General features: G+C 32.5%; 2 protein-coding genes across 2 annotated transcripts in view; one reads left to right on the forward strand and one right to left on the reverse strand.

Annotated features, from left to right (window-relative positions):
• The window catches only part of LOC123524181 (cilia- and flagella-associated protein 61-like), a 54,089-nt gene that overhangs the window by 12,164 nt on the left and 27,595 nt on the right, over positions 1-14,330 (reverse strand). The gene's annotated exons all lie outside the window — the stretch shown is intronic.
• LOC123544854 (adenosine receptor A1-like) lies at positions 988-13,250 on the forward strand. The gene is made up of 2 exons (XM_045330926.2): positions 988-1,384; positions 10,570-13,250. The coding sequence occupies exon 2, from the start codon at positions 11,033-11,035 to the stop codon at positions 12,173-12,175; it is 1,143 nt and encodes a 380-aa protein (XP_045186861.2). The 5' UTR covers positions 988-1,384; positions 10,570-11,032; the 3' UTR covers positions 12,176-13,250.

Below are 14,330 nucleotides of genomic sequence, written 5' to 3' on the forward strand. Positions count from 1 at the left end.
CATGTGATTACGTTTTTGCCATATAGGACTTCGGCATTCTCTGTCTTGTTGCTTGTATGAGCCACATTAGCAGTCGGAGAATGCAGAAGAAGCATCGGGAGACAACGCAATCTCATGTAAATTGCTGATCTCATTACAGTCAATCACCTTAAATGAGGTCCAAACTAGCAAATCAGGCACATGACCCTATCTTTTTAATTTGGCAAATTTTCTAAGGATATTAGTCTGATAAATCAGGATTTCATCAAATTTCTAAGGTTATTAGTTTCAATAAATCAGGATTTCATCAAATTTCTTAGGATATTAGTTTCGATAAATCAGGTTTTATCAAATTTCTAAGGATATTAGTTCATCAAGTTTCTAAGGATATTAGTTTTGATAAATCAGGATTTTATCAAATTCTTAATTATAGAAAAAATTTGATTTGAATATGCACAACTTCCTTTAACTCTACAGTTAGACTAAAGTTTTGAACTAAACGTAGAAGTGTTGCAATTGTTAAAACTTAAAATTGTTTAAATAACACTTTAGCACATCAAGCAACTGCAAAATCTTCAAGGTAAACAAACTTTAAAGAGTGACATATATCAGGCTGCATTGAAGGAGTCTAAGTTTAAGAGGACATTGCAAATTTGTATATTAGATATTTATTTTCCCATCAGTAACAAGTCCAACTAATGTCAAAAATATCCGACTAATATTGTACTATTGTTGTTTATCAATTTGTTAAATAAGCACACACAAAAAAGTAAAGTTAGTGACTGTTATACACATGTAACAAAGATATCACAAAAAATAGATAAATGTGGTTCATATTTTAATCTGCCAAAAATCTGACCACTACCAGACAGTGATCTGATTTGGGCATGCTCACTGATATATATATATATATATATATATATATATATATATATATATAGCAATCTCAGATGTAAATGTACATTAAGATGAAACTGGGCAAACATTAGTCTCATAGTGACACTACTATTCATCATAACAAAATAAAGAAAAATATCTGACTATTAAATGACTTTAGAAGTCATCATCACTTTGAACAATTAATAACTTTACAAGTCATCATCACTTTGAACCATTAATAAGATTCTAGAGGGAATATGCATGACAAACAACAAAAATGAAACTGTACATATATTGATGGTCTAGCATTTGTAACAGATACTTAAGTCTGTTGGGAATGTCAACTTTGTCATACCCATACAATTATTTGTATTGTTTAATTCATTATAACCAATGAGAGGAGGTTTTAAGAGATCGCTAGCGTGCAGTGTGTCTCTCTCTCTTTTCCATTACACCAGTAGATTGATGGAAGAGGAAAACAGCGGAATTTGTCTCTCTCTACAATATGATTGATAGACCATATAAGGTAGGAAATGTTTCATGAGATTTTTGTTCTTTTTTGTTCTCTGTTTATTTGTATCAAATATGAAATAGGATTGTGAACATTTTTCTCCATTTTTGTGCAGTAGTTAACTGTCTACATAATTTCAGTATCTATCACAGATAATTTCAATACTAAGGTATTCTATTTTGTTAGCAAAAGATCTGGGTGTTTTATTTTTTTTTTTAATTTGTTGTTTAACATTTTTTAGCTGAGAAAAAAGGTCAACTTTAGATATATTGGAAATAGGTATTTCTAAGATGATTACCGGTATCGCATTTTTAAACATACAGCTATATTTCTGAAAACAGAAAAGCTGTAAGAAAATGTCATTCAAACTGATATTTCAGGAGCATGATACAAAATACAGCTGATTCAGAATTTCTTTATTGTATTTAGTCTTTTTTAAACTTCAAAAATACTGACATAAATTGGAAGGTGTGCCTCTTTAAACCTTTTTGCCTTTGTTTTCAATTAATTGTTGTCAGTTAATACATTAATCACTTTGTAAAGTATGCATGTATGCATTCAGTATTTACATAATTAACAGTTACATGCAATACAAAGAATGAAATGGGCTTTAAGTTATGCTGACATTCTGACCTTTCAGCTAACCATGTGACTCTGAACCAAAGTGTCTAGGAGGTGCATTCTGTATATAAACCTTTGCGCCAAGTTACTTGAAAATCCTCCAAAGGAGTAAAACAATACAGATAAAACACAAAATATTGCCTTTTAAACATTAATCTGACCTTAAACTGAATGTTACAATCAATACAGCATTACATTATGGCCAACAATTATGCAATTTGAAAATCCTTCAAAGCTGTAATGAAACTTAGCAAAGAATTATACGACACTGATTATTTGATCTTTTACCTTGTACCAACATGAATAAAAGTTGCATTCTACACATTGTATTTGTGACAAACAGGAGCCAGGTTTTTTGAAATCCTTCCATTGGTTAAAGATACACAGTGAACAATTTTGTGATGGACTTAAAACCTGACAAACAGACAAAAACATGTCTCCTTAGAAGTCATAGACATAAATTTAAAAGCTACAGTACCTATAAACAAGAGCACTGCCTACGGGTACCATCGCTCCTCTGCAAGTATGTAAGGAAAGAGTTACAGTTCAGAATTTCTAAGTACAAAAAGGCCCTAATTCTGACAAAATGCAGGTTAGAGCTATAGTCATCTAATGATGATAAACAAGTGTGCAAAGTTTCAAAGCTGAAGCTCTTGTAGTTTTTAAGAAAGGTGGACCTAAAAAAATCTTAACCAAGAAACTCAAATTTTCTAAGTACTAAAAGGGCCATAATTCTGACAAAATGCATATCAGAGTTATGGTTCTTGGCCTACCCAGTCATCTAATAATGATAAACAAGTGTGCAAAGTTTCAAAGCTGTAGCTCTTACGGTTTCTGAGAAAAGGTGGACCTAAACAAAAAATTCAACCGACGCTGACACCGATGACGATGATCAATTGACAACAATACCTCATAGATTTTTTTCAAAAATTAGACAAGCTAAAAATAATATCTGAAGAGCAAATGATCATGACTCTGCAAGTATAACAGCTGATTAAAAATGGAAACCATACTCACAGGTGTGCCAGTTTAATTGAATTCTGATGAAAAATGAAGAGTGCATGCTATGCTCTAGCTGGCTCTACAACTAAAAGCCTCTCAGTGAACAACAGACACAACTCCCCTGGTGATCAGAAAACATGGAGCGACAATATTTAGATAATTAATAAATGTTGGACCTCTCATTCAATAAATACAAATGTGTTCATGTTAGATCCATAGCACTGCATTTGCAGCATTGATTGATATATCCATTTAAACTCTGCTCAGTAAAATGTGAAACATTTTTAAAAATTCCTGGAGACAAGCAAAACAAAGCAACACCTTTCAAAATAATGAAGCAAAAAATTGATTCCTTTTGTTTGGAATATTGTAATTAAATGAGTCCCAAAATCAATTAATCTATCAAGAGACAATTTAATCGCTGGAGTTATCAGAATCTTTTAATTAAGTGTAAATATATGCCCAAGGCATTATACATCCTGTATAAATTGCTTAACAAGTCTGAATAAATAGAACCATTAAAATCTCTATTTGAAATCTCTGTAATGCATTTAAAATGAAAACTATCAGCCCACCTATTGTTACATATATCATATGAATATAAAAGGTTGCACTTTCCATTAACATGTAAACAAGGCAAACAAAAATAGTAGAAAAAACTACTTGTTAGAACTTCAGGCTGCCGTAGTAGACAAACATTGTGATTCACAGATGGGATGAGCATATCTAAGATATCCTTTGACATGATCACATGCTTTAGACTAACCCACTGTCACCCTTGCTGTGAAGAAAAAGCTTTACACGTTTCTTCATTGTCTGGACAGACAGACAGACAGACAAAGACAGATGACAAACAAGAAGACAAAGAGTATGAAATAAGTAGATGTTGTAAGTTTTTAATTCACTGATATGATTTGTGTATGTTTTGATTACTAATCATGTTTAATTCTGTTCTGAATGTTAACTGCTAGCATTTGCCAAACAAAAATGCATTTCTCTACAACAACTTATTTTTAATACTTAGCGCTTTGCAAAGTGAATTTTATTGCAATACTTACTTAGGGCCAGTCCAAATGCAAAAACAAATCACTTTTTGATATTTGCTGTATTTCAATGCCTACAGCATGTATGTTCTTGCATGCAAGTAAGTACTCCTAAACTTGGACTGCTGACATACTTAATTAGACCAACATTTTGTTTGTTATATTTACCTTTATAGGGTCTATAACATTTCTGACAATTCAATCAAACTATCGGTCAATACAGGATTTCTCAATGTCTTTATAGAGATTCATTTCCGCAAAGAGTAAATTAATATACCTGTTTATGTCTGTAAATGTAGATATTATCTCCCTTCATTTGCTTAATAAACACACTTGTTGGTAAGGCTTTATGAGTAGGGTAGTGTGTAAGATTTCTTTCTTAAATAGTATATGATGGCACCATTAACTGGGGGGTTTGAACCTCTATATGCAGCTCGTCTGGGCGTACCAGATGCTTTAAGCACTGGTATTGGCAATGGGGGTAAAATGACCTCAAGGGGAGAGGTGCTGTCATGACTGTTTGTTACAATAAGGCTGTTATTATTATTATTGTCATTATTAATATTGTTATAATAACTATTATTTTTATTATGTACAACACCACTGAATATATCATTGTGTAAAAATAGACATTTAATCAAATTATTCAGTTTCAGTTTCATCACATACTCATCCCTATTGTAAGATCATTAAATATGAAATATGGTCTTCTATTTCATGTCTTTTCAATGGAACTAACAATATTTTACCTATTTCACCAGTTATTTAAGATCCTGATGTCATAATTTTAATGTAAGAATGTAATTTTATGAGATAAAATGGGTTTGATTCTACTTACACGCAGCCACGTGATCTTTGTTGGATCCCTATCAGGAGTTAAGTGGGAGATAAAATAGATTTCAATTACATATAAAGGTACATACATTTTTAATTAATGCTTTTTTATGTTTGGTGTATTTTTGGAAAGAATTTCAACATCAGACAGAAAACTCTTGTATAAGACTAGTTCTCTTAACCCATATCATGCTGGAAATGATTGATTCTGCAATTGCGACCAGTGTAGATCATGATCAACCTGCACATCCATGCAGTCTGATCAAGATCTGCACTGTTTGCTATTCAGTCAGTATCTTTTTTGTAAGCACTTGTTTTAACAGTTAATGGTGCAGTCCAAATTGAAAGATGGGCAAGTTCATTATAGAAATTAAGGTATTGGACCCCTAATAGTAATGTTTTAAAAATGGCATTTGCTTGGTATATTCTTAAAGCTGACCATGTTTCACACTGTGTTTCAAATTTTAAACAACTTTCACCGTGCCGTTTTTTGTAAGTTTTGTATAATACATGGTATTTCCTCACGCTCAAGAAGAGACAAAATTCAATGTGATGGCCACTATCTAAAACGCTTGCAGAGAATTCATTACAACATTAATTTTGATAAAAGAAACATCTAACTATTGTTAAACAATTAGAAACCACAAAATAAAACTTTAAAACTCATTTTTGTCTAGAGTGCTTCAAGTAAACAGATTTAATGAGACAGAATTCTAACTCTAACATTGAAAACTTAAGGTTGAATCTGGTGGGTCTGTTCTGAATTTTACTCACTTCATTCAAAAATAACCTTGGGGCAATAGTAAAACCTACCTGCATTTCTTCCACAACATGTAATCTAACAAATGAAGGCAAAATAGAGAACTTTTACCGCACGTAACTCAGTATTTTTAAAGATTTCTAACTCTACCCCTCCTGATTCAGAGGTAAATTCACATTAAACGGCAAAAAATCGCTTATAAAATGAAAATTTTCCACTTTTGTACAATTCATCCATAATTAGTCTTGAAAGAAGTAAAAACTTACTAGAAGAAAAGGAAAACATGGAGAAAAAAAATTTGGTCCCAGTGGGGTTTGAACCTACGCCCCCCTGAAAATTGTATTTAAAGTAGGTTTATGGTAGGAATTGAATACTGTTCAAAAAGGAGATACTCTATTACGGGTCCAATACCTTAAGCAAGGTAGCGGTTAATTAACTATGTTATTTGATGACGATGTATCTCTTCATGAGCTTCAAATTTTTTTTCTGGATAAAATACAATTCCTCACAATATTTCAGTTTAATCAAATGGGGTCAATCTAACTGGCTAGTTTCCAAACTTTGTATCTTAAGGTAGTTCTGCACGTTTGATAAACCTGAAGTTGTGGCGTTACGTCATTTATCCGGAAAACGTAGAATAAAGCGTACGGAAATGAAAATCATTTTATGAATTTATGACAACCTGTGAGTAAATTTATTAAAATGGCACTGTTACTATATTTCTAAAGTCAAGATATGATATGAAAACATATGACACGTTAAATAATTCAAAATAATGTCTAAAAATAGCATGAAATATCCAGTTCACTTTAATCATAATCAAATATCTCAAAAATAAGCACACGGACCTATATATTTTATTTCACCACATTATAGGCCATATGTTTATTTACAACTGTGAGAAGTTTCATCAAAATCTACATTGTAGAAAAATTTCTATTTGTGATAATGTTTTAAAAGTTATGATTTTCCCATATATGAAAAAATGCGTGATGTCCAAATTTTTAAAATCAGTCTAGCAAAAAATCAAGCACACAATCCTATCATTTTTATTTGCTGATTTTTCAAGGTATATTCTAAAGTTTTGAAAAAAACATAGTTTAATCAAATTCTACATTGTAGAAAAAATTACGATCCAAACGTGCAAAACTACCTTAAATGAGTACAAATCTCTGCAAGTATCTCAAGCTTCCTTACATGTATCAGTCGATAAAGACCAGTCACTAACTTTTTGTCCTTCACTAAATTTGTCACAAAGAGCATCTCCTCTAAAAAATATCAAACTCTTGTCCTCTAGACCAGTTGGCCATCTACTGAGCTACCCAGACAGGCCTAATCTGTATAGTATCATCATCTTAATACTACAAATATATGGCTTAATGGGAGTCGATTACATCTTATTAATTTTTATTATATACCTAAATAAATTCTGTAAAAAATCGGCTTAATAATTAAATATGAACACACAGACAAAAATTCCATATTGTATCTTTTGAATTCCGTATTGTACCTTCCGTATTGTGTGCTGCCGGACTATTTTCATTAATATGCATGACACGACACATTTCTATAAATAGCGCACATAAAAACTTCACTAAGTTCCAAGCAATATCGATAAACATTGAAGATTTCATTCAAGAACAAAACAAGAATCAAAATGGTAAAGGTATATAATAAAAGGGTCATTATAACAGTAGCTGGATCTGGGACTTTGTATTTGGCTCTCGTGGATTTTGCAAGGTCTGATCACACTCAGCGCTTGCGCGCCTCGTGAGATCCGATCTAGCAAAATCCACTTGAGCTGAATACTGCATCCCAGATCCAGCTACTGTTATAATAACCCTATTATATCCAGTTCATAACTTTATTGATTTCTTGAAAGTCGTTATACTGGTAAATTCTATTTAATTAGTAAAAATTTCTTCTGGCTACCAACATTTGCAGGTGAGGGTAATGTCTGACACAAATGTATCTGCTGTGCATGATTATAAACTGTGTAATTTTTCATCATAAATGCACTCCTGTGTGAAATAATATATTTGTAAATAGAACTGCCACAGATGGCTGTCCTGATTACATCTCGTACAATTATACAGAACTTCATCAATTTTGCAATATTTCTCCCTTTTTTACAATGCAGTTAGCACAGCAGGTTTATAATACTGTATATCATACTAAATTGATTTTATTTTTGCAATTGAAGTACTGTTTTGTTAGAGACAGCAGAAGATCATTTTGCACAAGTGATCTCATACACGTAGAGGTCGTACCATTCTTAGCAGAACTATATCCACTCGTCTAATGAGACCAATTCATCTCTCTGTTAAATATTTACCTTTTGATCAATGTGACAAAGAGTAAAAACAAACAAGTGAAGTTCATGTTTTCTGACGGCTGTTGATCTAAATTAATAGAGTGGACTCTGAAAAACTACCCCAACTTAAAGAACTTAGATCACAGCTTTTTACAGTATGGCATTAATCCACTGAAATGTCATCATTTAGTTCAGTTTATCTTTGTGTATCATAGTTAAAACAATTTCCATCAAAGTGCTGCTTTAAACTAAATTTGTGCATCAGATATTGAAACATCAAAGAACTAAGTAAAATTACATGAAATCCGATTACCTGATATGTGCCTCCAATGCTCTTAAACAGTCACCATTAGTAAATATCATCAACTAACATTTTGTTTCATGACATCTTGACACAAATTACTTTGACTTACTGGTCTTTCTCAAGAGGAGGCAGATTAGCTAGTGTATAACAGGGTTATTATAACAGTAGCTTGATCTGGGATGCTGTATTTGGCTCAAGTGGATTTTTGCCAGATCGGATCTCACGAGGCACGCAAGCCACAAGTGTGATCCAACCTTGCAAAATCCTCAAGAGCTGAATACAAAATCCCAGGTCTAGCTACTGTTATAATGACCCTTTTATTATATATCCCACCTTTATGTCTGCTGTTTTGTTATTGAACGAAGTCTTCAATGTTAATCAATGTTAAAATGGAACTTAGTGAAGTTTTTATTGTGCTACTTATAGAACTGCGTCAGGTCATGCATATTAATGAAAGTAGTCCGGCAACAAACAATACGAAAGGTACAATACATTTTTTTTCTGCCTGTTCATTAATTATACTTACTGTGAAATACAAGCCAATTATGTTACAGAATTCATATAGATATATAATATTAGATATTTATTTTAGCTTGTTGTGATGAATGTTTGATACTGTGAAAAATCTCAGATTGATGTCAAATAAGAAGGTACACAGTTGTAATTCTCCAGTTGGATTCAAACCCAAAGTCAGTCAGATGAGCTTCTAAATACTTTCTAACCAAACAACAATCACTTACTTTCATATCTGTAACAGCTAGATTACTATTAATTATTAATTCATTTAACTTTCAGTTTGAAAATACCATGATAAATTAATTTTATACCTTTTTACATAGCGATATACCACATAATTATACTGAAGATATACATGTATAATACATCTGACAGAAAGTGTTATTTTTACACTAAACAGGAATGGTTATTTATACACTAATTGAAATGGTTATTTTTACACTAAACAGGAATCATTATTTTTACACTAAAAAGGAAAGGTTATTTATACACTAAATGGACTGGTAATTTATACACTAAATGGAATGGTTATTTATACACTAAACAGGAATCATTATTTTTACACTAAACAGGAATCGTTAATTATACCTAATTTACACTAAGCATAAAGGGTTATTGTGACATTAAACAGGAAGAGTTGTTTTATACAACCCAAAAGATGTTGATAAATTACATTTAAGATTTTGTAAGTATGTTTTGGGAGTTAAATCTCAAACTCCAAATGCTGCCGTATTTGGAGTATTGGGAAGATTTCCTCTATCTATCATCTGCAAGCAACGGTCTATTAAGTTTTGGTTAAAAATAATGAAGAACGTTGATTCCCCACTCTACAGTATGTATTACGACCTTTTGAATAATGTAAACAATTCATGCAGGTCAACTGGTATTAATTCAATTACTGATCATTTGGGTTTTACAAATATTAGAAATAACTTCGAGGAAAACTTTAATTATTTACCCATGTTTATAAACAGATTACAAGATCAATATATTCAAGACTGGTCTGCCTCAATTAATACTATGCCTAAACTCGAATACTACTGCAAATATAAGAAAACATTTTGTAGAATTTATATAGAAATTATACCAAACGATATTTTAAGAAAGTGTTTGACGTCCTTAAGATCATCCTCTCATAAATTAGAAATTGAAGTAGGAAGATATACTGGTGTGGATAGAAATAAAAGAGTATGCAAATTATGTACCCAAAATGTAACCGAATCAGAGTATCATTTTCTATTGTGTTGTGACAAATATAGAGATATTAGACATAAATATCTGGGCAATGTTTCTTGGCCCTCTTTAAATAAATTTGTTTCTGTTATGTCAGTTATGAGAAAGAAACATCTCTTAAACCTGTGTAAATCCATAAAAGAAGCTATGCTTCAACGCAACAATACCCTGTCAGATATTACCGTTTCCTAGTAAAAATTTGTTATTTATGTGTACATGTATAATTATGTTGTTATGATTTTGCAAAATTGTGTCTTTGCCATATTTCTATTACAATGTAAATGGCCAAAGGCAAGTACTTTGCTGATTTGCCAATGAAATTTGAACTTGAACTTGTTTTAAACTGGGAGAATTTTCTTACACTAAAAATGAAGGGTTATTTTTACTCTAAACTGGAAGGTAAAAATATTTCATACTAAACATGAATGGTTACTTTTACACTAAACAGGAAGGTTATTTAAACACTAAATGGGAAGGGTCTTTTATACTAAACAAAAAGGGTTATTGGAAAGTTAAGGTGTGCCTCTGGTATTTTCTCTGCTTAAATTCAAAGCAGTCTTTTAATGTTTTCAGGATTCTCAAACATCAATGGTGAAACCAAACCAAGCTGAAAAGTTCAAATTACGTACATGACAGGAAGTTATCAAGTGATTGCTTAAATTGCCTCAAGCTTCCAAATGATTGACAGGAGAAGACTTATATAAACTGGAGGTAAATTCACTGTACACACAATGGATAACTCTCATCACTTTAACTGATTAAAATATCAGTTTCCCTAAAGATGATATCTGACTTTACTTTCCAGGCATCATTCTATAATTGTAATTGTATCCAGAGAAGACTTTTTCTAGGAAAAATACACAGACAGAATGTCAACAGTACGATAGTGCAAAAATCATAAAAATAATTGTTAAGTGGATAAAGCCAGAGAAATTAACATTTGTGCTAATGCTACCACCAGAGTGCTGCAATTAACATAATAGGTGTCAAGGAAAGAAATTTCTGCAAATTTATTAAATATTTTATTCAAACAGAAATGGATACAACCAGTCAGATTTACATCAGTGCAGAGGTGATAGTAGGTGTGTTGTCATGTGCTGGAAATGGACTGGTTCTTTTAGCAATTTTCAAGAATCGTCGACTACAGACTGTAACAAACTGTTTCATAGCCAGTCTAGCTCTGGCAGATTTCCTCGTTGGAATAGTAGTCGCTCCATTAGCTGCCTTAAGTTACCTAGGATTACCTCATCATTTCCTTGGTTGTGTATTTACCAACTCAATTGTTGTTGCTTTCACGCAAGTGTCAATTTTCAACCTACTAGCTGTAGCATTTGAAAGATATTTTGCTATAAAGCACCCCTTTGCATATACAAAACACCTTGATGTTAAACGTGCATTGTGGGCAAATGCTGCAGTATGGTGTATAGGAATGATAATTGGATTTATACCTGTGTTCGGTTGGAATCTTGAAGAATTACACAATGAAAACTGGACATGTAATTTTGTGACTGTTATAGACATGGAATATACAGTATATTTTCATTTCTTTGGATGTATTGTTATACCGTTGATTATAATAACCACGATCTATTTTTATATTTTTCTAATTGTGCGTAAACAAATGACACAGATAGCGGCCTTAAGCATATCATCACCTCAGCAGGGCTCCTCCAACACAATATCGAAACTTAGAAAAGAGATCAAAGCAGCAAAATCATTAGCCATTGTTATTTTACTATTTGCAATATCGTGGATACCGATTCATGTTCTCAACACAATAACTTTGACCTGTAGTGACTGTTCCTATCCTGTAGAACTGCTTCTAGTAACCATTGTCCTCAGCCATGCCAATTCAGCAGTCAATCCTTTGTTATATGCATATGGTAACAGTAATTTCAAAAGGGCTTTTAGAAAAATGATCTGCAACAGGACAGATAATGACTCATTCACAACAGAAGCTGTCAATTCACAAATGCAAAATGCAAGAAGCATAGCAAAGATTTCACAGCATCAAAATAGTGACAGCAATCTACAGAATAGGGACTGCAATCCACAACACAGTGACAGCGATCCATATAATAGTGTCAGAAATCCACATAATAGTGACAGAAATCCACAAAATAGTGACAGCAATCCACATGACAGCAACAGAAATCCACAAAACAGAGAGAAATGGTGAACAAAAATGGATCATCTTGCATAGACAGAGAATATTAACAATGTGAATGGAACAGTGACAAGATATTCATATCTTAAATTTTATTCTTAAATATTTTGCAAGTCTGTGATATGACAAAAGCGCCTTAAGTGATTCTACTGTATTTGACACTTCTGAGAGAAATGGTATGTGCTTATTAGCATAGAGATGTGGGAAAAGTTATGAGACATATCCATGTAAAATTTTATATGTGTTTTATTTTAACTATTAATAATATAACAAATTAAACCTGTAACTGCTTTCTCGACTTAAGTTAAGTAAGAAAAGCAAAAATATCAATGTTCGGCACACTGACATTATCCTTCACCTAGGAGAGACTTTTTATTTGTATTCATCTTTTATTATATAGTAAAATGATCAACATACAAAGCCTTTTGAATGCAATCAAACATATTTTATTCAACACCTGAGTTTGTTCTGCCATTAATATTACATTTGTACTATTGAACATCTAGTCTGATTTGTTTTAGCATGATGCAAGTAATTGTGACAACATACAGAAAAGGACAATGTTACATCATAAACATGTCAATTAAGCCATATACCCTAAGTAAGAGCTTGAGTGCTAATAAAGTGAAGTCACATTGTTTATAAAAAGTACCAACAAAACATGAACTCAATCAAGTGTTTTAAACAGTACACTAACAAAACATTTACAAATCTTTACATTTATGTTTAATACCAACATATGATCTAGTGTGAGAACTGGCCCTCTTCACTGAAATATATGTATGTAGTGTTCTCTTACCCCCTTACATTCTCACCCTACCCAATATCACTCTTCTCCAATCAAATCAATTTAATTTGACAAATGCAGAGATTGACTCTTCATTGATCCATTATTAATATCAGTAATGGAGTTAATAGGTTCTGAAAACCTTGAAAAATATTGTTTATCACTTGCTTCCTGAAGCCAGATTATATGTAGTAAATATTATGTTTGTCACCTTATTGTTTTTGTTAATAAACTTAATGTTTTATAAAATGAGCCGTGCCATGGGAAAACCAACATAGTGGGTATGCGACCAGCATGGATCCAGACCAGCCTGCGCATCCGCACAGTCTGGTCAGGATCCATGCTGTTCGCTAACAGTTTCTCCAATTGCAATAGGCTTTAAAAGCGAACAGCATGGAGCCTGACCAGACTGCGTGGATGCGCAGGCTGGTCTGGATCCATGCTGGTCGCAAAGCCAATATGTTGGTTTTCCCATGGCGTGGCTCAAATAATTATTGCTGTATCTTATATTTTCTGTTTCATACACCTTGATTACATTTGTCACCTTTTCCTCTATCATGTCAATTCCACTATATTTTGTACAACCAAAGAAATAATAAACAACATTATCCAAACTGACTGTTTTTGTCTGAAATCATGCATCAGCCTGATCTAATGCTTCGACACTTACTAAAGCTAGAATCACAGTACCCCCGATGGGCTTGCAGATGAGTTCCAGATTTCCATCCATGGACTGCTCAGGCTGTGTAAGAAAATAATGGGTTTGCCAATAATGCAATCGTAACAGAACCTTAATTAACCTTATTAGATCGGTAATAAAACCGTAATAGCTCGTATTTTTTTACTACAGGAATTGCCTTCCCGACTGTTACAATCTTTTAAGATCTATTATGATCTTTTCAGAACCGTTATAGTTTTATTACTGATTCCTTAAGGATATATTATCCTTGGCAAAATTTTGAGCATGTTCAAAACTTTGCACCCTTGCCCCCAGGTGCCCCCAATTTCTGAACAGATACACCAGATGAATTACAAATGAGTTGGGAGTTCTACGGATGCGTTACCAATGCTATCCGGTACTCATCCGCAAGCTCTTCTGGACAAGTGTGATTCTAGCTTAAATAAAAAGCAAATAAATCATCTCCATAATATATACAAGATCTCATTTTGTTGTCATTAAATTTAGTGAGATTTCACTCTCTAATATTCTTACTGGAACAACATAATATTATAGTGACATGACAGAATGCAGTGAACATCAGGCTGCTGACAAAACCTTTGTTCATTTGCAAACATAAATTTACAGTTATTTTGAGTATTTTGATACAATAAAACTTTATAAAATGACTAATAAGTAGAGAGCATGTAAATATAGAAAGT

Source organism: Mercenaria mercenaria, chromosome 1, assembly GCF_021730395.1.
Source record: "Mercenaria mercenaria strain notata chromosome 1, MADL_Memer_1, whole genome shotgun sequence".
Lineage (NCBI taxonomy): Eukaryota > Metazoa > Mollusca > Bivalvia > Venerida > Veneridae > Mercenaria > Mercenaria mercenaria.

Excerpts from the sequence above, each read along its gene's own strand:
- LOC123544854 (XM_045330926.2), top strand. The coding sequence starts at position 11,033 with ATGGATACAACCAGTCAGATTTACATCAGTGCAGAGGTGATAGTAGGT.